General features: G+C 41.8%; 1 protein-coding gene across 2 annotated transcripts; it reads right to left on the reverse strand.

Moving 5' to 3' along the window:
• On the reverse strand, positions 1 to 8,374 carry ARGLU1 (arginine and glutamate rich 1). Of its 2 annotated transcripts, none has more exons than XM_063304834.1 (4): positions 7,811 to 8,362; positions 4,632 to 4,857; positions 2,310 to 2,393; positions 1 to 804 (listed from the first exon to the last, which is right to left on the reverse strand). In XM_063304834.1, exons 1-4 carry the CDS (start codon positions 8,155 to 8,157, stop codon positions 640 to 642), a joined length of 822 nt encoding a protein of 273 aa, XP_063160904.1. In that variant the 5' UTR covers positions 8,158 to 8,362; the 3' UTR covers positions 1 to 639. The 2 variants fall into 2 exon arrangements, 1 of the variants encoding a protein (XP_063160904.1); XR_010068052.1 differs by having other exon boundaries at positions 739 to 804; positions 2,310 to 2,878; positions 7,811 to 8,374.
• Between the last annotated feature and the right edge of the window lie 16,756 nt (positions 8,375 to 25,130).

Genomic DNA, 25,130 nt, shown 5'->3' on the forward strand with positions numbered 1-25,130 from the left:
TGAATTTAAGATTTCACTTTATTCAGCAAATTGGTTTATTTACACAATTGGGAATGCTGGTTGAGTTTTATCAGTGGAATAAAAACAATTCTAGTAGAGACAATACTGAACTCCCTTTACACATCTCCAGCAACACTGACCAACTTTTTCCTTACCTGTATCAGGAACATCAAGCACAATAGTGGAATAGTATCAAAAGACACCGGTATAACAAACCACTGAGGATCCAGTACACTGTGGGAATTTACCAATGTTTGCCAAACTTTTTTTTTTAAGTCAGCAAAATAAAACCAGCATTAATAGTTAGCATCAGAGTATAACTCTGAGATCAGCGGGTAGTAAAAACCTTATCAGACCATACATAATTCATAAAGTGACCTGATCTGCATCAAACCACTTTATCACAGAATCAAAACAGGTGAAAACTTTATTCTTTAAGACAACAATGATCTGATAAGGATTTAACTTAACAGACGTTAAAATAAGAGATGCAGAGCACAGCCCCTATTAGAACAAGCTAACTTTTCAGATGTCCAAAAAAAAAAAAAATCACCAAAGAAAATAAAAAAAAAAACACTTCAACATGAAGCTACTATACAAAGATTTTTTCCCAATTTCCATTAGAGTTCGAGCTGAAATTTAATCCTGAGTCTTTAGCGAGAATGACAGTTTTGGCCTAGTTTTTCCCTTGCCTAGGATCATTTTTTGCTCTTCCTTTTGTTGACGTTGTCTTTCTTGTTCTAGTTTCATCCTCTCCTCATGAATTTTTCTTTGTTCTTCAACAATTTTCAATTGTTCTTCAGCCTGTAACAGGAAAACAACAGAGTTTAGATAACATTTTATGCTTCTTGTATAACATTACATATAACTTTGTAGTACTAGCACATATTTGTTGAGAAGAGCTGACTGCTACACCATTCTTTAGCATTAGGTGAAACAGTTGAAACATGAAGTGCAAACAACCAGTTTTGGATTACTCTAAGAAAATAAGCCATTTCCAAACTGTTTCCTATCACAATTTCAATGAACTTTTTAATGAAAATACTTGAAGTGGTGATTTATAGGACACAGGGTGAGAAATAAAAGCAAGAATCAAGTCCAGGGGCTGAGAGAAACAAGTAAAGTAAAATAATGTTTCAATGGAAGGCTAGGAGAACTATCTGGAACCACAAGATCACAAGTAGCTGAGAGATGTTGACCAAAGAGGCTTGAAGTTTAAAATCACTCCAGAACAGATTGCTATCTAATATGACTAAACAAGGGGTGAATAAGGATGAGCTGGTTAACTGCATGCAGAGACCAATTCATGGACCCAAAAAGGCATTCAAACGAGTGGTAGGACCACAATGATGTTAGAAGATCAGCTTTAACCAATCCATCTGGAGAAAAATCCATCTAGAATTCATTGAGGCAACAAGCAGAGCATCTCTCCTGTATTCCTAATCTATGAATTCAACCTACAGGATCAGGTATAATCTGATCTGTGAGACAGCCGCTAATGCAAATTAAAAGCTAGGAGTTAGGAATTCTGGCATAAAAGTTAAGAATTACTTTATTCAATATTTATACTTTGGATTGTGCTTCAAGTATTACAGCTCCTGTAAAAAATTCCCTATGGTTTCCACTTCACATCTGTGATGAAGTCACAATATTATAAGATAAAAGTGAATCCAAACATTCATCATTTGCACAATCATGATGTTTTCCCCACAGCATTTATTTTTTATAACAATAGGGAAAGTTAGCCAGAAGCATAGGGAAGCAAAATCTTTTGCGTTCCGAAGGCTGCACGTAAGATTCACATTCTAAGAAACAGTGGGTGGGACCAGGACAAAATCTGAATTCATTTTCATTTAGATTATATTCAGTTAAAATGATAATCATATAATCATTCTCGAGTCATGTATTTAATGTTCTACTGTTACATTAATAATTTGGTAACATTTACAGATTTAAGGGACCAATACCAAAGCTTTGGGTTTGCCCATATCCTAGGGCCTCAGGTTGACCACTTCTACATGAGAAGTTGTATTTCTTTCAACCTGGTCTTCTCACCACTTCTTTACAGAACTACTCTGGTGGGCTTCCCCAGTATTCCTAAGGTAGTTTTCAGGAAGCAAGAGAAAAGAGACTTTGACCACCTTTCCAAATCTACAGTCCCAACAAAGAGGCAAGCATTTTTAAATCAAATTATGGGCCTAAGAATCAGTTACATTATGCAAGTGTTAACCTGTAATTTCTGTAGTCCTACTCCCCATCCCCATTGGTTTACTGCTTTATCTATAAGAGTACAGTAAACAGTTACTTACCAATTTAGCTTGTGCTTCTGCAATTTTTCGATTATTCTCTTCTAATATTCGTTCAAGTTCTTCACGCTTTGCACGCTCTTCCTCCTAAAGGGGAGGATAGGGTAAGATGTTAGAAAGTAAAATACTCACTCACCCATCTGCGCTAGTCTTCCTAGGAATTCCTTCTGTGCACTGACTTAAAGGGGCAGCTTTATAGCCACCCTCTTGTCTTTCAAACAGCAAACTGTGCAGCCACTAAAATTGGTCTCTAGCTCTAAATTTAAATCATCCCTCCCAGTCCAAACAGCAACCAACTAAACCCTCCCTAATCAGAGAATCCTAGCCAGTTATTACTAGCATTTTAATATCACACAAATCAACAAGGACAACTACAAAACTGGATAGTATTTACCAAATTAAAAGAGTAATATATAAAATATAAATAAAGTGAATAGTTTGTCTCACCAATTATGTATACCTACGTATTCTTTACCTATACTCCTTTAATCAGCATTAAAAGTTGAATATTTACTGTCTTGTCCAGTGTCCTGCAGAGTGTGCTCCTCGGCTGCCATACGCGCCAGCTTCCTCTTTAAAATGATTTGTACTGTTAGCTTGGCAATGCCTGCATCAGCAGCTCAACCATTTATAAAGAAACAACATACAAGGAAGGCTGAGCTGAAGAATGCAGATGTTTACGGTAAGAAGGAACAAAAATATGTAAAACATTCCTAAGCAAACAATTAATAAGAAAAAATACATTTACTGTTAGCAAAAAGTACAAATGGTAATCCATATTCTGTAGAACTATGGGCTTCCTTCGTGGGCAAATGGACTGAACATCCTTTAGTGTGACAACTTTAAAGACAGTATTAAACTGTCCTTCTACCATTTAAACTGGAATTCAGGAGTCCAATCAAAGTATTATATAGAAATCAAATCTAAGTTTCTTTTATAAAAGTTTAAAGAAACTTTGTTATGCAAACCTTAAGGAAAAAGATTGCAGGAGTAATTTCAATTACCATTATAAATATTCAAGTTATTTTATATTTGGCAGTTTTTATAAACAGCCTGAGGTCTGCACAAAAATAGTTTAATAAGAACAAAGCAAGTATTTGAAGAAATATTTCTTGCTATGTCTAGTAACCAGCTACAGGTTTGCACCCTTCACTCCAGGAATTCAAGATTATGCTGCGTAGTAAAAGTCCTGATGTGATCACTCACTGACTGCTGTTTAATAATCTGCTCTTAGAATGGTAAGGGACCATGATTTCAGCCAAAATCCATTATACAGAGATTTTCAAAAGGATTTGTAATCTTATGTAATTCAGCAGTTATGTAAAGCCAAAATCTTGATTTGTAGAATTAAACTGAATTTTCATCACATGCATTTTTTTTCAAATTTTAAACATGTTGTATTGTATTAAAAAGTATCTTATTAAAGCTCCTTTCCTATTATCAACTAAATTGATTAAAAGCAACTAATCAAATCATAATACAGGAAAATATGGAGAGCGTTGTCTAACTCAACACTACTTTTAAGAAAGCTTAAAAAGAACTTGAAAATTTTGGGATCCTGGAGTGATTAGTGCTGACAAGCATTAAAACCTCCAGTAGCAAATTACTGTCTCACAGAAAGACATTTTCAGCTTCTGCTCCAGCTGCTGACAGAAGAATCACATGTTTAGCTCAACTTCAGACAAGGACAACCTGCTCTTTTACAACTCTCTAGTCTAGAGAAAAAGAAGGAGTTGTTAGTAGCACTGGAAAAAAATGGATCTCACGAACTTGGCATAAGCCTTTTGTGAAAGTGAATGGGACCACAGTTCCAGAATTACTCCACTGTGTAGTCAAGAGGAATGCATGACTGCCTTAGAGGAAAAACAAGAAAAACCCTTTCTTTAAGATAGGTATTGCAGCTCAGTGATGGACCCTGCTGTTAATTTTTTTCTTGCTGACTGAAGGCATAAAGCCTCTTACAGTCTAAATAAAACAAAACAAACAAAGGATACATAATCACAGATTGTTCAACCCATTCCCCCAGTTAAGAAAGAACTGTGGATATATCCTGCAGCCATGGCAAAAGTTTCAAACAATTCTCAAATAAGTAGGTCAGTTCCATTAAAATTCAAGTATCCTTTCACAGGTTTTAGAAGAATGTTTGAGGTATCAGTTAGCTCCTCTGAATAAGTTAGAAATTAGGTTTCGCAGCAATGCAAGTTTACACAAGAAAGGAATTAGATTTGCTGTATTCCATCTCCTTCTCAACGCAACAGGAGGCACAACCCAGCACTGAAAGTTTTGCCATGGACTGTCTCTACTTTCCAAACGACCGAGCGTTACCTCTCTGGCCTTTTGTGCAGCAAGTTCAGCTTGTCGTTGTCGCTCGAGTTCTTCGAGCAACTGTTTTTCCATGATGCGCTTAGCCTCCTCCACCCTGCGGAGAACTTCCCGCTCAATTTCATCTTTCCGCTTCTCCAGTTCTTCTTCCACTCGCTTTGCTACAAGCTCCTCCACTCTTCGGGCTGTCTCTTCTTCAATAAGTTTCTCTTCTATTTCTTGTTGCCGACTACAGAGAAAGAAATATTAAAAATTTAATATATAAGCAGAAACTAGGGTATAATTTTAGGGACAAAAATACCTATAAAAATAGAAATGTAAGATTTGAAGCACTGCTTTCCAAATTCAGTTGCATAAATCTTTAAATGGAACAAGTACATTATAATTTACAAGCATATCTAAACTTAAAATTTATGTATCAAAGCCAAAAGACCATGGCAAACACTTTATAATATCAAAAGCGTATACTGTCTCCAACTGTCTAATGGCAGAATACTATGAATGTGTTTCACACAGATGAATTACATCTGCTGTGCCACACTATAGAAATCCTCAGGTTTTAAAGTCTAGCACTTCATGACAATTCAGCAGAGAACTCCTTTCAAGCAGTGAAACTGCTGTCAAAGCATTATTGTCAGACCATAAGGTAGTCTATCAATTATTCTACTGGACAAAATGCAGATTTAATGCAAAAGTGTGTCTGTGTGGGTGTATGTGTGTGTGTGTGTATATGTATATGTGTATATATATATATATATATATATACACGCACACACACATATATAAATCCAAAACAAAATAATCAACACACCATGAGCCAGAACAGCAATATGCATCTATTGAAACAGCAATATATTGGAATAAAATTTTTTGAACGCATAGCAGATGCTATAGACAGGAATATCCTACTGAGATCATTTATTTATATTCCTAATTTTTACCATGTCATAAAAGCAAGAAATAAATTTGAACTGTGGCACTAAACTCCTCAGATTTTAATGAAGCATATTAAATATTACCCAGTTAAGTGAATAATTTGGGGAAATTAAATAGCATTCAAATAAAAAGCAGAGCAGGTACCCTAGTAATGCATTATGGCCCATCTGTCTCTTAAGCATCAGATACTTTCTTTCACTTTTCTGATCTTCAACCCTGTTTTAACCAATTGGCTTCATAATGTCAAATGTCCACAGTTTGCATAACACACTGATTTTGACAGTATCAAGATGCTAATCAACTTTTGTTACCATCTATGGCTGTCTAGGTAAATAGAAACTAAGTCAAGATTTTAATTACTTAGTATCAACAGGTCACCTCAAGCCCTGTGACATTCCACATTTCAGTTTGAATCAGGGTGCAAACTTCCCATTGTTATGATAGAAACTGACATTTTAATGCAAGCATTGCACTTCACAGAGCAATGTGACACAAATCACAAGACTGATGTAGGCCTTCTGTCAAAATGAATCTGACAAACCAGTATTATAAATCTAAAACAACAATGGTTTACAGAGGAAACTTTTGCCTTTCTATCCCAAGTTAAAAAAAAAAGCAGGTGCATTAATCAGACCAACTCAGACCAGGCTTCTTCTTCTTCTATTATTATTATTATTATTATTATTATTATTATTATTATTATTATTATTATTATGCAATAAGACAACATTGGAGTGTATTCACGGAAGCTGCTAAGCAAGGTTTATTAGAATTAGAAAATCCTACCTCACAGAAATTACCATTGCACTTCCCTTAGTGTACATATTCACAGTGGCAAAATTGATTATTTAAAAAAAAACAACCCAAACAGTAAGCCAGGGGAAAACATATCTTAATGCTCAAAGGTCTAGCAACATATAAATGAAAAAAAAAAGAAATTTATTTTCTTTTTATTATAACCCTAACCCTAATAATACTAGCCTAAAAATGTAAATTGAAACCATATTATTAACGCTTGTCAAATAAAGCCAGCCTACTTCCAGCCCCCTCCTCCCACTCATCTTCTTTACTAATACATAAAATATGGTGCTCAAATAAAACTACCTACTACAGGCACTAGGAAAGTATCAGAGTCATGTAGAAAAAAGGAACTGCAAAAATTGCAGTTAGAAAACTGCAATTACAGCTCTTAGGAAAGTGGAGGGGGAAGGTCAAAACAGCTAAGAATTGCCCTGAGGGTATTTAAGATAAATTATCCTAAATAATTCCATCCTAAACAACAGAAGTGTTCTTGCACTGAAAATTAATATAAAGGTAACAAGATTCTTGAGTCAAGTTCAATTTCTGGTGAGTATACAAATATGATCCTGTCTTTTTCCAGGCAACAATATGGAAATGGTTTGACATTCTCTCCTTCTGAGACATTTTTTCAATTTCCCAGTCCAGCCAGAGCTTTGGGATCTGCTGGTGGTCTCCCATCCAAACACTTGTTCCTGTTGTTTATTCGTTTAGTCACTTCCGACTCTTCGTGACTTCATGGACCAGCCCACGCCAGAGCTTCCTGTCGGTCGTCAACACCCCCAGCTCCCCCAGGGATGAGTCCGTCACCTCTAGAATATCGTCCATCCATCTTGCCCTTGGTCGGCCCCTCTTCCTTTTGCCCTCCACTCTCCCTAGCATCAGCATCTTCTCCAGGGTGTCCTGTCTTCTCATTATGTGGCCAAAGTATTTCAGTTTTGCCTTGAATATCATTCCCTCAAGTGAGCAGTCTGGCTTTATTTCCTGGAGGATGGACTGGTTTGATCTTCTTGCAGTCCAAAGCACTCTCAGAATTTTCCTCCAACGCCACAGTTCAAAAGCATCGATCTTCCTTCTCTCAGCCTTCCTTATGGTCCAGCTCTCGCAGCCATATGTTACTACGGGGAACACCATTGCTTTAACTATGCGGACCAGAGCTTTGGGATCTGCTGGTGGTCTCCCATCCAAACACTAATCAGGTCCAATCCCGCTTCTTTCATTCCTTCCCATTTACCTTTTCAGCCAGTTGCAGCCCAGCCTTCAAATCTGCCACCCAGCACCCCCGGCCTGCTCCAGCACGCTCCCACCCTCGTTTTATCAGCGGATTTGTGATTTCTGCATCACTCAGCTGCCTCCGGTAATCCCTTCAGAGACTCCCGCCCGGTCCATCCCGAAGCTGCCAGAAGAGAAGGAAGCCATCCCGCCTCCACCCAGCCGGCCTTGCTCACATTTTCCGCTGCCGCTCGAACTCGGCCTTCTTTTCCTCCTCCTCCCGCTTCTGCTTCTCATCGAGGCTGCTTCGCTTGCTGACCGTACGGCCGAAAATGTCGATACGGTCGGGCGGGGAGGAGGCGCGGTCCCGGTCCCGGTCGCGGCGGGACGGCGCGGTGTTGGACCGGGACCTGGAGCGGGATTCCCGCCGCCGGCTCCGCTTGCTCTCCCGCGACTTGGAGCGCTTGCGGGCCCGCTCCTTCTCCCGCGAACGGGACCGAGAGCGGCTCCGGTTCTTCTTGTTGTGCTTGGAGCTCTTGACGCGCTTGGAGTGGGACGAACTCCGCGAGCGGGAGCGGCCCATCCCGAGCGCCTCACCAAACGCCGGTGTCACGGTCCTCAGCGCGGCCCCAAAGGCACCCCCAGCATCCACGTGGGGCCGCTGGGCGCACCACGTCCACCTCGCGGGCCCCCTCGCACAGCAGGCCCGAGGCCCGGCAACACCAAGACAAGATGGCGGCAGCGGCCCGACTCTAAGACGGGGATTCTCCTCCTTCCTCCCGCCCCAGGATCCACTGCGCTCGCCCACAATGCACCACGACGGCGCGCCTAAGAAAGGGAAAGCGCCGCAGTCCTCTACGGAAATGCCCGAAGAAGAGAGGGCAAGGGGTGTCCGGGAATAGCCGAATACTGTGCGCGCAAGGAAAGTTAAGCGGAACGGGAGGAGGGGGCGTGGCGACAGCACTCGAGCAGTTTCGTGGCAAACGACATGTTCCGTAAATACCCGAATCCGCTCAGGTTCTGGAGAGCGCGGTCTGAGAATACTGCGACATGGGGACAGAACCCGCTCGTGAAGCGGAACTTCGAGTGACTAGAATGCTAGCCCGTTTCAAAGAATAATAACCACAATAATATAGGAGAAAGGCAAAAAGGATAGCAGTATCGCTCCCATAACCAATGTGTGCATTCATTCTTTGGAGGCCACCTGACTCCACAGTGATTCTGGGCAGCTGACAATTAAAAAAAGTAAAGACTTTTATCAACTTTTATCAAAGAAAACTAATACAGCTGACCCGAAGGCAGAACCAAAAGCTAAAGAGGCTTGACCACCATCCTAAACCCAGGCTTGGGAGAACAACCAAGTCTTATACGAATCCCTGGGATTTTCATTATGTTGATAGGATGTGTAGTTTCCATTTCCAACCTGGTTAGGTTAGCTGTTTGGGCATTTAACTAAAACAGGGATGTACAGATTGAGGTGCCAAAGCAGATACTAAACTTGTGGGCAACTAGTTATGTCACTACAAACATACACAAGTAATAATAATAAATCAGATGATGTCTTTATAATACAGTTGTAATTGAAATTAGTCAACCCCCATTGCAAATCAGGTTGATTGTCAAAATGTACAGACTTTCAGCTGTTTGCAATGAACAAATCAAACAAAAGCAGTTGAAACAGCTCAACACAATGAATGCTTCAAGTGGTTTTCTCAAAGTCAACTGAAAATGCAACTTATCATGACTTCTCCAGTCTCAAAATTATTCAACCCCTTCATGGCAAGCATCTTCAGGACTTAGTAGAGCACCCTTTTGCTGTTATGACCTGCTGCAAACAAGATGCATAGCCAGACACCAGCTTCTGGCAGCGTTCTGAGGAATCTTAGCCCATTCCTCATGAGCAATGGCCTCCAGTTCAGTAATATTCTTGGGTTTGTGTGCTGCAACCGCCTTCTTCAAATCCCACCAGAGATTTTCTATGGGGTTCATGTCAGGTGACTGTGATGGCCACTGTAGAATCTTCCAGGACTTCTTCTGCATCCAAGCCTTAGTGGAATTTGTGGTATGCTTGGAATCATTGTCCTGCTGGAAGGTCCAGTGAGGCCCAAGCTTCAGCTTCCTTACAGACAGCATGATGTTTTCTCCTAGGATTTCCTGATACTTCATTGAATCCATCTTGTCATCCACATGCTGCTGGGTTCCAGTGCCAGAGGATGCAAAGCAGCCCCAGAGCATCACCGAGCCACCACCATGCTTAACTGTAGGCAGAGTGTTCTTTTCAGCGTACTAAACACAGAAGGTTTCCATGCTAGAACTCCAAGACATACACCACTACTGACCCAAAAGCACAAGAAAAGTCAGCTCCAATGTGCTCAAAATCATATCAATAAGCCACAGAAGTTTTGGGATTCTGTTCTGTGGAGCGATGAAACAAAACTCGAACTTTTGGGCCTGATGGATTAGCTGTATCTCTGGAAGAAGAAGACTGACGCATACGCTTCCTGGGGGTGGCTAGATTTTGGCTATATCTTTATTTTATTTCTTAATAATAGCATAAATTGATAATAATTTGTTAATAATACATTTCCCATAATCTGGGTGACAGTCACAATAGAGGGTATAGAATAGAACATTTGGTATTGGAAGATTGACAGGCCATTATAGGAAAAGGGAGATGAGAAATCTAAGGGCTGCTTCCTTTTCCAGAGGCCATGTCAGCTCTCAGGCATTGCAGAATGGTTCCAGCCCCTGTTCTTGCTCTGTTATAATGCTTCTTTAATCCAAAATATTATCCACAATTTGATGGGATAACCAACTTGACTTGTATAACAGAGACCTTGCTGGTGAGGCATGTGGGCCAGTATGAGCTCAGTTCAGAGTAGAGCATGGTAGGGGGAAGTAGATGGGGTGGTTGTGGGGCTGTATCCTACAAGAACAGTATCTTCTTGACTAGGATACATTTGACAGAACTGCTTTATGTCAAATGTGTGCACATCAGACCTGGTACCAGTGATACACTGGGGCATTTGTTAGTGTCTCAATTCCATGCTACCTAACAGAATCCCTGAGGAGCTAACCAGTTTATGGTGCTGAGGATATTTTTCTTTAAAAGCCTGCTCTGGATCTCTTAAGGATGGGCAGTTAAACACCACTCACTAATTTTCCAGGGTTGGGTAAGGTGATTGAGAGATGGGTGGCTTTTCAACTGCAGGTAGCACTGGAAGAGGCAGGTTATCCTGCCCATTTCAAACTGAAATTGAGTGGGCTATGTGGTTGAAGCTGCTTTGGTCAATCTAATGGATGATCTTTGGGGATCAATAGAGGGAAAGTGATTCTATTTGACCTATCAGTGGCTTTCAGTACCATTGACTATGGTATTCTGACTCACCTTAGATATTTGGGAATCAGGACCATGGCTTTGCAACGGTTCTGTTCCAAAATCTCAGATTTCATATGGTGTGGCTTAGAGAGAGGTACTCCTCAAATCAGGAGCTCTTAAATTGTGTCCCTCAGGATTCCATTCTATCTCCAGAGTTTTTCCAATATCCATTCAGGAAGATCATCAGGAGATTCCAAGCTGGGTGCTATCAATATGCTGATGATACCCACATCTCTTTCTCTGTCCCATCTTCAGAAAGTGGTGTGGTTCCTATTGAATGCCTGCCTGCAATCAGTAGTGGGCTGGAAGAGGGATAATAAATTGCAACTGAATCGAGAGAAGACAAAGATGCTCCTTGGTAGGGTCCATAATTTTGGCAAGGTGATAGATCAATGAGTTTTAAATAGAATTACACTTGCCCAGAAGAAGTAAGTATGCAGTTTAGGAGTGCTTCTGGATGCAACTCTCTAATCAGTTTCTTAGATTAAGGCAATAGTTGGACTGATTTTTATCAGCTTTACTTGGCATGCTAACTATTTCTGGAAGATAATAATCTAAACATTGTGGTATATGTGCTTGTAGCCTACAGGCTTGATTGCGGTATGATATTGTATGTGGGGTAGCCTCTGTGTCTAAATGCAAGATGTGGCAAAATACAAGGTACTAGTCATTAGATTTGAAGCCCTATGCAGCTTAAGTCAAGGCTATTTGAGAGAATATCTCTTGCTACATAAACCTCCACACTTACTGAAATCATTTGGGGGGATTCACTTGCAGTTGCTGTGAGTCGCAACACATGGTTGGTGTCATGTTAACTGTTCCAATGTGTACTGTACATCGTAACGTTTCACATGCCATGGCGCTGACGCGCGTTTCTGTTTGGAAAGGAGCTGCTGTGAAACCTTGTACCAAGCTCTGTATCTGTGTTCATTATAATGGAATGTGTTTGGGTTATGTGCTCGGCTCAAGGACTTTTCCCGCAGACCATCAGAAGCCGTTAGGAGCACCTGGGATTGTGAACTTGGGAAGATTCTATGGGGGGAGGGATCTCATTTGCACCTAGGGTTTTTAGTTTGCATTTGGCATGCTTTTATCATTCTCAGCTTTCTTTGTGATCCTGCATACTATTCTTTAATAAATCAGATATCTTTGAATTCCTGCTCATGAGTCTGAGAGTGTTTTAGAATAGGGATTCATTACATAAAGCTGAGAAACACCAAAGTTGTACCATTAGCTCCTACCAAGATCAGTTTCTTGTGAGGGAAAATAGTTAACGATGGCCAAGTCCAAGGTCACGACCGGGAGACTTGAAGAGCCAGCTAGCTTGTTGCCCGAGTCGACGGTCAAGAGCGGAGAACTGAGCCTCACCCCAGAACCTTCAGATTTCCGGCAGGATTCGAGTTCCAGCCCTGAGGTGGATGAATCTGACGATGGGGGAGAACCAGAGCAACCGGCACCCAGCAAATCGCCCACAGAGTTGATCACCTGGGATGAAATGGGAGAACCCCAGCCAGGGACGTCCCAGGCATCCTGGAAGTATCAGTTCCCGCTGACCCCAAACGTAGAATCTACCATGGTATCAACGGAGAGACAGCCTAACACGTGAGGGAGGGACGAATCTCAAACCCCTGAAAGGCTAAGAGTGGTGGAGGCCAAAATAGAATCAATGGAGTACATGTTAAGAAACCTGTCTCTATCATTGGGGGGGCAGGGGAGGCATGACGGAGGTCCCAGCTTCACGCAACCGTCCCCCATCCTCCCACCCGGACCGCCGGCAGAGCTGGGCTGGAGACAGCTCCGGGATGAATCTCCACCCCACAGAGCTCGATCACCAGTGTCCCCACCCCGAAGAGGGAGAACTACTGTAACCTGGGGCCCAACCACTCAAGCAGCCGCAGATTCCGCTCCAACAGGAGTAGGGGTGAGAGACTTTTCTGTCACGTTTGATGGGGATCCAACCAAGTTATCTTTCTTTCTAACCAATGCTAAAAGTTACATGAGGCAGTTTGGAGCATACTTCCCTTCCGAAGAGGCTAAGATAACTGCCATTGCCACCAAGTTGAAGGGTCCAGTGGCTGACTGGCATGTTCAATTAAGTGAGGCTGACTCCCCTGAACTTGAGTATTTTGAGGACTTCATGGGGGCGTTAAAGCTACATTTTGAGGATCCTCTGGCCAAGGCAAGAGCTAAGAAGGCACTGCAGGATCTTACCCAGGACCAGCTTTCTGTAGCTGATTATGCCCTGGAGTTTAAGGCTTTAGCTGGGAAAATCCCCGACTGGTCTCAGTCAACCTTAATAGAACAGTTTAAAGAGGGACTCAACTGGGACGTCCTATGGTGGGCGTTGTGTAGAGACGACCCAGAGTCATTGTACGAATGGATCTGTCTGGCCGGCAAGGCTGAGCATGCCTAGCATACCTTCATGCAAACCAGACGACCTGAAAAACCACCAGCCACCATGAGGGGACCCTGAAGTGCTGCGGCTGCTGCCCGGCCAGGCTATAGAGCCTGGGAAGAGGGGAGAGATCAGTGCTATTTGAGGGCTCAGTGTCTCCGATGTGGAAAGGAAGGGCATCGAGCAGTTGATTGCCCAAAAGCCAAGGCTGGAGATCGAGCAGGCAAGCTGCCGGCCAAATCGCACCCCCCTTTGCAGCGGATGACGGCAGCCAAGGGGGCAGCCAACGCCGAGGAAGTACTCTACTTCTCGGGAGAGGCTGAAGTTGACTCTAAGGAGCCGGTGGGAAACGCCAGCCACCTGTCATGAAGAGTGCCTGCAGGCAGGTGGAGGAGGATGGGCACAAGGATGCTATGGTGAGTGCTGACTGTCCCACTTTAGCAGTAAAAGTGAAATTGGGCTCCTGCACAAAGACTACAGACGTCTGTGCTTTAGTTGACTCTGGGTGTTCCAGGTGTCTAATTCACCCGGATCTGGTTGCTGCTCTGGACCTGCCTAGCTTCCCCCTCCAGCAGCCTTTGATCTTCACACAGTTGGATGGTTCAACGGCAGGGGGGGGGCACCCATTTCACTTGAACTGTCGCAATGCAAATGGGCAGCCACCGTGAGACTTTAAAATTCGTAGTAGCACCTGTTGGCAATCCCTTGGTGGCTGGAATGACTATATATGATTCTGCAAACTGTTATTGGGGAGTGGGGGGAAAGCACCATGAGTTGGTCTCATTAACAGAGATTAAAGTTTTAGAAACCACTCCCAGAAAACAAGGAATGTGCTCTAACCTGGAGATCAAATATCCAATGGGTCAAATAAGGCAGAAGATATTAAAAAACAGTATCACTTGTTGTCTGTCTTGAAAAAGCCACATCTTTGTAAATAAAAGTTTATATCTTTGGCTTTGGTCTGCTACTGCATGAAGGATCTGATTAATGTCTCAATATAAGACGAGTCGGTTTTGCCAATTTCTAATGGAAACTGTGCCCGGTGAGGCCATTTCTGATTCTCCTTGTGTACTTATCCGATAGAAACTTTTTTGAACATCAATTTCAGCACTGGGAAGACAGCTCTTTTTTATATATGAAATGTAATTAAAACAACGTTGGCCATGAGACTTCGGGAGAGGGGAATCTAAATGGATTTCAAAACAAAAAAGCAAGATATATGCCTTGACACAGACACAAACCCCACAAGCTGCTTGTTTGAAGAGTAGTTCATAAAAATACTTTAGAATATTCTAATAGTGTGCTAAAACTGCCCTTCCAGTTCCCTCCTCTCTATTATTCTTGGAGTACTATGCAATTTCATTAGTAAATCATTTTCTGTTGTCTGAGCTTATTTTCTTGCTGAACCTGCTTTAGTGGTGGAGGTTGAAGTTTGTTTGTTTGTTTGTTTCCACTTATATCTTTCTCCAATATTCTCCTGATTCCCTGGCTACCCATGTATCCCAATCTGAAACCAAAATTCCTTCCTCCTGTGGGAGGACTTCTTTCATTTTGTCTTTCTTTGGATTTAATTTAAACTTGGAAAGTCAGGAAGTCTGCAGACTGCTGGAGAGATGGTGGTGCAATGAAATCAGGCCGTTCACACACACTAGATTAGTGCAAGAACAGCCCACTTCACCCATGAGAATATGTCTCAGATTCTCTTCTCCTTCAAACCCTTTCTAACCAGACTGGTTTTTACCATCAAGTAGAAGAAGGAATTATTTTAAAATGCAGAAGTAATTTTAAGTCCAACATTAGAAAATAAATCTTTGTTCATGATGCTTGAACCTAATGAAAATAATCTGATTTATTACCTAGCTCTTTGAAAATTTTGAAGATTTGTGGCTCTATTCCTCCAGTTCACAATAACTTAGTATGTTGGTGGTAGTGACTGACCCAATGTTTTGATGCCTCAGATGGGAGATCCATAAAGTACATGAAAACAAAGGGCGTAGTGCAGTCTGTTGTATTAAAACTGCCCTGCATTCTCTCCGAAGTGTTTGTATTAAGCAGCGCTTACTATTAGCAGTCAGTCAGCATTTCCATTAGAAGATGTTCTTTATTTCTAATGCCTCCCTGTAAGCTATCAGCTTTTATAATTTCTTCCCAAGAACAAACTTGGCAAACAAAATCATTCCAATTATTTTGTTTAAAATTAAGAAAAAAAATGATGATATTGGCCATTTTAGAGGCACATTTGCTAATGTGTAAGGGCGCAGGTTTCAGTTACCCTATTTCATACCCACTTAAGCATAAATATTTCCACACAAATCAGAATGACATTCACAGAGCTAATAAAATAATACCTTAGCAGCATTAAGGATCAGTGGAACCATCTATATCAATTTTCCATCTGTTCTTTCATAACCTGTTCCATTCTATTCCCACATTAATCTGCAGATATAAAAATAATACAATACATACCTGTATATTATTTTATGTTACAAAATATGCCTTTTAAAATATAATTTCTCAATGTTTAATTTCTTAATTGCATTTCATAGACATCTATGAAAATGATACTTTTTAATTTTAAAAAAAAAGCATTTTAGGTGAACTTTGGGTGGGGGACATGGCTGACTGAACAGCTGTGTCTGCAAGCTCCACAGATGGAACTGACAGTGGGGTTTTTTTTGGCAAGGGCAGGCTTTTTCCCAAAGCTCAAGAACATTTTCACAGAAGAAAATGCTCAGAATCATCCCATTTGCCCCCTGGAATGGCAACTTGCAGCCCAAGAATCACAAACAGCATTCGCGCCAATCGGGTAAGAGCCGCAGAGAGGCCAGGGACGTCATCATTTCCAAGCCATGCTGTAGCCTTAAAGGGACACAGGTCGAGGCACCCCATTTCTAAATCACCCAATTTACATATATATATTTAAGTTTTGTACCCTAAGAGAGACTTTCTACAGCAAGGAGAAGGAATCTCTCTTGGTGCTTGTTGTTATTTCTGGGATTAATTTTAAAAAATCTTTTTAAGTTTTGGCTTGTTTTCCCATTGATATTGAGGAGGAGTGAGAATAAATTGGCTTATTATTTTTATACTAAATTTGAAGGATTTAATATTTTCCTACACATTGAATCTGCTGTTTTGAATCTTCAGCTTTTTGTTCACTTCCTCTGGAGCTTTGTTAGCATACTTTCTCTTACATCAACAACTTTCTCCAATTCTCCATCAACTCATTAACTCCTACTCTCTTTGGTCAAGTATCTAGGGGGCACCATAATCTATTGCCTGAAACATGGACAATTTCAAGGAGACTCTCTCAGAGTTCTGTTGTGAGCTTCACTGTGAGTTTAAACAAATTTTTTATGATACCCGTCAAGCTATTCTGCAAGATATTTGGGACATTGCAGAAAATATCAGCTTTAAAATGTTTCATCTGGCTGAGGAGGTTATGGAAGAAGTTGATTCTAGTGAAGATGGAGATATTTCTACCAACAGTGAAATTGAAGCTCTTGTGCCGAATGACCAGATTTTGGTGCTGAAGGAGTTAAAAGAACAGACCAAATTGCAAATCACAAATGCAGTTGTTTGTTTGTTTTTTTGATGGAACATTATGGGAAAGAAGAGGCTCTGTTCTGTGGGAGGTTTTTTGCTGAGAAGTCTGAGTCTCCATGGGGGCAGTTGGGCTGTTTGATTTCTATATGAAAAATGCCTTGTGTGTAATATGGAGATGTGTAAATGCTATGGTTTATTTTGAGGTGGGGTAGAGAATTAAGAATGCTTATTTGGATTGATATTAAGGCTTGTATGATTTCATCTTTCTTTAATGATTTGGATTAAAATTTACTGGATTGCTGTTAAGGTTTATTTGATTTTTAAGATTTATAAGATATAATAATAATTGCTTGGTTCTAGGTTTAATAAGTTAAGATTGTTGTAGTATTATTAATTATAAAAGTAAATAATGTAAATGTTTTTTATAATTTGATTTCTATTATGGTGGACAGAAATATATAGAATAGTGGTAGGAAGGAAATAATTAAATAAATGTTTTTGGGGGGGAAGTTGATTTGAAGGTGTGTGTGTGTGTGTGTGTGTGTATATTAATATAAGGAGAAAGAGCAATTGTGTTTAGTGATTTTTATAATGTGTTAATGGAATGATTTATAGAAATAGGGATGGATTATGGAAATTGCTGTATATTCTTGTTGAAAGTCGGAAGTCACCTTTTTATGTAACCTTTAAAAAAAAATTTCTTGTGTTCTTCACATCTTTTTAGTTTTATTTTTTTTATTTGTGTAGCTTTTTTCTTTTTTGTAGTTTTTATCTTTGCTTTAAATATAATAAAATTCTTATTAAAAAAATAAAAAAACATTTCAGGTTTCTCCCTTTTCTTTTTGGGGATATAAGAGCTATACCACAAAATGTGGAATTGAATGAAACCTGAAAGATAACAATGCTCTGAACTGTATTTTAGTCCAGAACTCATTCTGGTTTATTCATTTTAAAATGCAGACAACTTAAAGTCCTAAGTAATCCTAGTAAAATATATTTAAGAAGTCAGCTAGATTATGCTTTTGTTTTAAAAAATATTTTAAAGAAAAGAATTTCTGGGAACACATACAGGTGTGTATTATTCTGCCTGAAAATTTGCTTAGATGTCTGGTGTTCATCTGGAATAACTCCAAGATAAACTGCAGTCTCCGAATGCATTCCTACACACATTTAGAGGTAAATTCCATTTATCACCATGTGATATTAATTAAGTACAAACATGAATAAAACTGAAGTATTTGAACAATGAGGGGTGGTTCTTATCAAAACATACTTGGAAAATATTGGATGTATTGGAAGCCCTGCAAGAAGTACAAATACTCATATTTGAAAATACAGATAGAGTAATAAAATAATTGTTTGGAATGTAAAATGGTTGTAACATGATATTTTACTTAAGTGGTTATATGGATCTATAGCAGGTGGTAGGGAGGAACAGAAAGAATATAGATTCTAAAAGCATTTATTTTTCCTAAATCAATACAGGTTGAATTAATATAAAAAGTTTAGAACTGAATCCTGGGGAAAGCAATACTGGGTCATATGCAATAGCATCAATCAATTCTCAGAATGGCCACCACTGAGATAAGAAATCTTACCCCTCAAGTGCTCTCAAAATAGGTTCAATAGAGCTAAAAGACCCTCCATAACAGATCACAAAATGTCAAGGATAAAAGGAGAAAGGGAAAGGAAATGTTATTCTATGAGCAGAACTTTGCTTGTACAACATTGAGCACGTAGACCACCAAACTGTTTCCTTTTGCCACTGAAAGGAAAACGATGTAAAAATTAAGATGAATGAAGATGTATATTTTATTGCAACCATGTGTACAGATCTGTTAAATCAGCCATATTTCTAATGTCACCCAAGTGGCGCTTATGCGGACATGTGATGTGTTCATCCTTCCTAAGGATTTATTTTCTTAGGGATTTTTGGCTGGTTGGCTTCCACAAGTAAAGACCTTGGTTTAAATCACACTTCACACAAGATGCTGTTATGCAAACCTCTGCCTTTTACTCCCACTTTTATATCTACAGTAGGTATAACAGCAGTACTGATTTACTTTCTTTCCTGGGTTGTTTTAAGGCAGCCTGTCCTAACCAAGCCTTTTCCAGTTGTATTCAGAATAATGAACATACTGACTAGGAATTTTTGGAGCTGCGTCAGTATTATGATAACTTTTAAACATGCTTAACTATTATATTAACAATTGCCTGTTCTTCCCTTATCATGAGAGCCATGGTATGTGAGAGCAAGTGTAAATTGAGAGGATGGTGAAGGGCTGGACTAGAGATGTAGAGGCATAGCAGCCTAGCCTGGATGGATGTTGTAGACAATTCATTCTCTCCAAGTTCCTCTATGAGGTGAAGGCTTTTAAAAACCTCTGATTCACTTCCTTCAAAAATCTTCCCAAAGGATGATCCCTCCCAGATACATAATGCTCATGCAGATTAGATTGGTTTTCTTGCTTTCTATGAGCTGGTTCTTGGGACCAATATTCATATGGGTAGAGACCAATTCTGGGAAGTAGCAGGAACAAGGTGTTGTTGCAGAACATCTCTAGTGCTTAATTCTTACTGTACAACTGATTTTGTCCTTACAGTTTGCTTTGTTGTGTTTTTTTTACTAAAAATCCTCATCCTGATTGCTCTCACTCAAAGCACATTCATTCTTTTTTTCCCTCTCTCACTATCTAGAGAAAGCATAGTATGAAGTGGGTAAAACGTCACAGCATAGCACACAAAATATGCAAGCTTGAATAAAAAGGCCTTCTTAGACATTAGCTTTTCTTTCCTCCAGATCTTCTCAACCTAGTTTAGAGACACTCAAGATTGATCTAGAGACTATTTCAAGCCTTTGCAGGTTTATTCGGACATCGAGATGTTTTGAGCATGATCATCTCAGATGTCTATGTGTTGGTAAGTCAATACCTCACAGAGAACCATCAACCACAGAGAACCATCTGTCAGATTCCTCCAGTCAAAAGGTTCACAGAACCCCTTATCGGAGCATCTTCCATCACTTCCTTATCAATGGGGTAGACTCTCTGTTGCCGGATGGGAGGGGGTGTTGAGTTGGAGTGTGAATTGCATTATTATGGCTACAGATTTATGATGGTTCACATCAAGGCCAGTCAGTAGAGATACACCAGCAACACCACCTGGATGGGAAGGGGGGTGACATACTTTCGTGGGAAAGGAAGGCAATCAAGAGAATGTAGTTTTAAATGTGTGTTTTAGCGGGAATTCTCCATTTGCAGCTTTACCTTTGTCCTAGCCATTTCGCTTCATTAAAACAGTTAAAGGATCCTGGTCTCCTGACTGTCATTGTGTGAATGCTCGAATAATCTAGTGCTGACATTAAGCTGCGAATCCATTGTATTTGAGAACTCTTCCTGGGAAAGTAACTCAGTTGAGAGTTAATGAAATAATGCTGAAACATGGAAGATCTAAGGCGAAGGAGCCATTGCCCTCAACCTCCACTGAGAGGACAGTGCTGTACACCAAAGAGGAAGAAGAAAAGGTAGAGTCAGAAGGGAGCTCCGGGATCGGGGAAAGCGAGTGCGAAACAGAACCCTGGCTAAACACTACAGAGCTGGAGAAGGCACTCCTTACCCTCGACTTTGTGAGAGAATCCGAGACTCCGGACGCGATATTGGAAGAACCACAGATGGGCCCCTCACAGTCGGGCACCAAGGAGGAGGAGGGGAGAGCACCCCCACCCCTGGAGGCACAAGTGAGGGTGTTGAGCCCAGGGTCTCGTGGGACTGCGACAGACACCGATGGGATCCTGCAAGCAATTTGTGGGTTGGAGGCAAGGATGTCCGCTATGGAGGTGATGATGCAGCATGTGTCAAAAACCCTCGACACCATGGCATATCCCCTGGCGGAAATTTCGACCCAGCTGTCCAGGGTGGCATCGCTGGACCCGCAAGGGAGACGCCGCACCATAACCCCCACCAGGGGGTTCGATTCCCCAATTAGGCGACAAAGGAGTGGGGGCCACGTGGAAAGCCAAGAAGAGTCAGGAGGACCTCCCACATGTGAGGCGGCTCATCTGGGGTCTCCAAAGGAGGTACAAGTCAAATTCAATGAACATCCCCGACAGCTGGCGTTTTTCTTGACCGTGTCCATTTATATGTGAGAGTTTGGGTCCTGCTTCCCCACAGAATACAAGAAGGTGAGCTAGGTCGGCACGAGGCTTTGCAGAGCTGCAGCAGATTGGTATGTGCAGCTGTATGATGCCATGGCACCTGAGCTACACAGCTTGAGGGAGTTCATGAAAGCTCTGAGGGAGAGGTTCAAGGACCTGCTAGATAAGATGAGGGCAAAATCGGCCATCCAGCAGCTCAGGCAAGGGGGGAAAAGTGTGACAGAGTATGCCATGGAGTTCAAAGCCTTGGCGGGGAAAGTCATGGACTGGTCAGAGACCACCAAGATCGATTACTTCAAGGGTGGCTTGCAACCGGAGGTCCTAAGATGGGTGCTATGCAGAGGGGATCCCCCCACTCTCAAAGAATGGATCTGCCTGGCTGGGGAGGTCGAGAACACCCAGGACCAATTTTGTAGGCAACTGAGAGTGCAAGCAGCAGGGAGGAATACTGGGGCTCCGGTCCAATTCCCCTTTGCACAATGGAAGCTGTTCCGAGAGAAAGAGGACCCCAGAGACTGTACCTGGAAGAAAGGCAGCTGCTTCAAATGTGGTAAAAACACACATCGAGCAGCGGAGTGTCCCCACGGAGTGCCAGAGGCAGCCAAGTTGGAAGCGAAACCAGCCAAGACCCCACTGACCAAGCACAAAGGAGCCTCTGCGACCGCGCTGGCCCACAGAGACCTAGATGCAGGGCCACTGCTGGAGTCAAGCAAGGACTCGGAGCCAGAAGAACAGAAGCCAGCAGGAAATGAACTTCACCTGTTTTGAATAGCGCCTGCGAGCAGGTGGAAAATCCCGGGCGCAACACGCCTGCTTCTGAGGAGGAGGAAAGGGAAGACCCTCTGGTGAGTGATGACTGCTCCACGTTGCTAGTCAGGGTGGAATTAAAAAACTTAAGAACACGTCACAAAGCCATGTGCACCAAATGCTTAATACACTCTGCACTAATCAACACACTAAGCCTCAAAACTAAGAAACTTAAACAGCCCATTGTTTTTACCCAGATGGATGGTTCCATTGCCCATGGGGGCCCCGTAGAGTTTCGAACTGAAACTATAACCATGAAGTTGGGGAGGCACAAAGAAACCTTGCAATTTATTGTAGCCCCCATAGCGAACTATTCAATCATATTGGGGCTACCATGGCTAAAAAGTGTGTGTTGATGTTTATTCATTTAGCTGCTTCCGACTCTTCATGACTTCATGGATCAGCCCACGCCAGAGCTTCCTGTCGGTCGTTGACACCCCCAGCTCCCCCAGGGACGAGTCCATCACCTCTAGAATATCATCCATCCACCTTGCCCTTGGTCAGCCCCTCTTCCTTTTGCCTTCCACTCTCCCTAGCATCAGCACCTTCTCCAGGGTGTCCTGTCTTCTCATTATGTGGCCAAAGTATTTCAGTTTTGCCTTTAATATCATTCCCTCAAGTGAGCAGTCTGGCTTTATTTCCTGGAGGATGGACTGGTTTGATCTTCTTGGAGTCCAAGGCACTCTCAGAATTTTCCTCCAACACCACAGTTCAAAAGCATCGATCTTCCTTCTCTCAGCCTTCCTTATGGTCCAGCTCTCACAGCCATATGTTACTACAGGGAACACCATTGCTTTAACTATGTGGACCTTTGTTGTCAGTGTGATGTCTCTGCTCTTAACTATTTTATCGGGATTTGTCATTGCTCTACTTCCAAGGATTAAGTGTCTTCTGATTTCCTGACTGCAGTCAGCATCTGCAGTAATCTTCGCACCTAGAAATACAAAGTCTTTCACTGCTTCTACATTTTCTTCCTCTAGGCTAAAAAGTAGAAGACCACAGATAGACTGGGGCACAGGTGCTTTAACATTTAAAGATGGTGTTAGCAACCCACCACCCTTACCTCCTAAAAAAAGGGATGCCCAATTGGCGGGAATACTACTGAATCAGATACCCATGGGGAAGCCAGAGGCAACGGTAGCCATACCAGACAAATACTTGGACTTTATTGATGTGTTTGATGAGAAAGAATCTGACCAATTACCACCTCACAGAAAAACGGACTGTGCCATAGAAATTGACCAAGGTGCTAAGCTGCCTAAGCCAAAAATGTATGCTATGTCAGAAACCGAGAAAAAGGTCCTCAGGGAATTCATAGATAGAAACCTGGCTCGGGTTTTTATTGAGCCAGCTAACTCCCCTTTAGCTGCCCCAGTGCTTTTCTGGGCAAAGAAGAATGGCTTCTTGAGGCTATGTACCAATTACCGCAGAATAAATGCCATCTCAGTAACCGACCAGTACCCTCTCCCTCTCATGAAGGACATGCTGTCACACCTATCAAAAGGAAAGGTGTTCACCAAGCTTGATCTCAGAGAAGCCTACTTCAGAATCCACATCAGGGAGGGGGATGAGTGGAAAACGGCTTTCAATTGCCCACTGGGATCATACCAGTACAAGGTTCTCCCTTTTGGGTTGGCTGGGGCCCCTGGAGTATTCATGCAATATATAAATGAGGTCCTCCATGAGCATTTGTACAAAGGGGTCCTGGTGTATTTAGACGATATTCTGATCCACTCTGAAAGCTTAGAAGATCACATCCCACTAGTTAGGCAAGTGCTGAGGGATGCCCAGCTGTATGCTAAACTTTCCAAGTGTGAATTTCACAAGAGTCAGCTAGACTACTTGGGCTACCATATCTCCTCAAAGGGAATTGAAACGGACCTGGATAAAGTACAAGACATAAGGGGTTGGGAACCACCCTGCACCAGAAGGCAGCTTCAAAGTTTTCTCAGTTTTGCCAATTTCTATAGACAATTTATTCCCCAATTTGCTGAAATTGCACTGCTTCTGACAGATTTACTTAAAACTAGAGGGAGGGGGGAAACACAGAAAGTGACTTCCCTGAGGTCAGATGACTGCCAGGCTGCATTTAAGCATTTGAGCATTTAAAAGCTCTATTCACGAAGGAACCCATTTTGGCTCACCCAGACCCAAACCACCCCTTTATCGTACAGGCAGATGCCTCTGACTCAGCAGTAGGGGCCCTTTTGATTCAAAAAGATGAAAAGTTTTCCCTGGCCATGTGCGTACCTCTCCCTCAAGTTCACTGAATCTGAGCGCAATTGGCACATATGGGAAAAAGAGGCTTTTGCTGTCAAAACTGCCTTAACACATTGGAGGCATTTGCTGGAGGGCTTCAAACATCCCTTTGAGGACTGGACTGATAATAAAAACCTCCAAGCTTTACAAACTCCCAGAAAGTTGAATGGCAAACAAATTTGCTGGGCTCAATTTTTCAGCTGCTTTAATTTCACCCTTAATTTCCTCCCTGGAAAGAGGAACTTTCTTACTGATGCGCTTTCTCACCTTCCACACTATAATACCACTCACTCTGAAATTGTAGCTACTGCTTTTTCCCCAAAACAACTTGGAATGGCTTGCATAACACACAAACAAGCAGTAGCCGGGAAAGTGAAAGTGCAGGCAGACCTGAAAGAGAAACTGCTTCAGGCACTCCCTAACAATCCTTGGCTACAATGTAACAAAGCACAATTGACTGAAATTGACAATGTTTGGTATTGCAACAGCAAAATCTACGTGTCTGAATCTTTGCACAAAACCATTCTGCACCGTTCCCATGACGTTAAGTCTGCAGGGCATTTTGCCTTCACCAAAACTCTACACTTGGTCAGGCACCAATTTTGGTGGCCCTCCCTTCACTCTGATGTGCAATCCTACATCACCTCATGCCACGTCTGTGCCCAAGTGAAAAGGAAGGGGGGGAAGTCACAAGGACTTTTACAACCTGTTGCCTCCCCTAAAGCCCCATGGAAAGAAATAGCCATGGATTTTATCGTGGATTTGCCAGAGAGTAAAAATAAGACAGTGATTTGGACTGTTATTGACTTATTTTTGAAACAGGCACACTTCATTCCTTGTGCCAATATCCCTACCGCCCAGCAACTCACAAAATTGTTTTTGACCCACATCTATAGGATCCACGGATGTCCCAACCATGTGATCTCGGATCACGGTGTCCAGTGAAATTTACCTCTAAATTTTGGTGCGCATTTTTAAAATTAATTGGAGTGCAACAATCCCTGAGCTCGTCTAGCCATC

The sequence above is a fragment of the Candoia aspera genome, chromosome 5, assembly GCF_035149785.1.
Source record: "Candoia aspera isolate rCanAsp1 chromosome 5, rCanAsp1.hap2, whole genome shotgun sequence".
NCBI lineage: Eukaryota > Metazoa > Chordata > Lepidosauria > Squamata > Boidae > Candoia > Candoia aspera.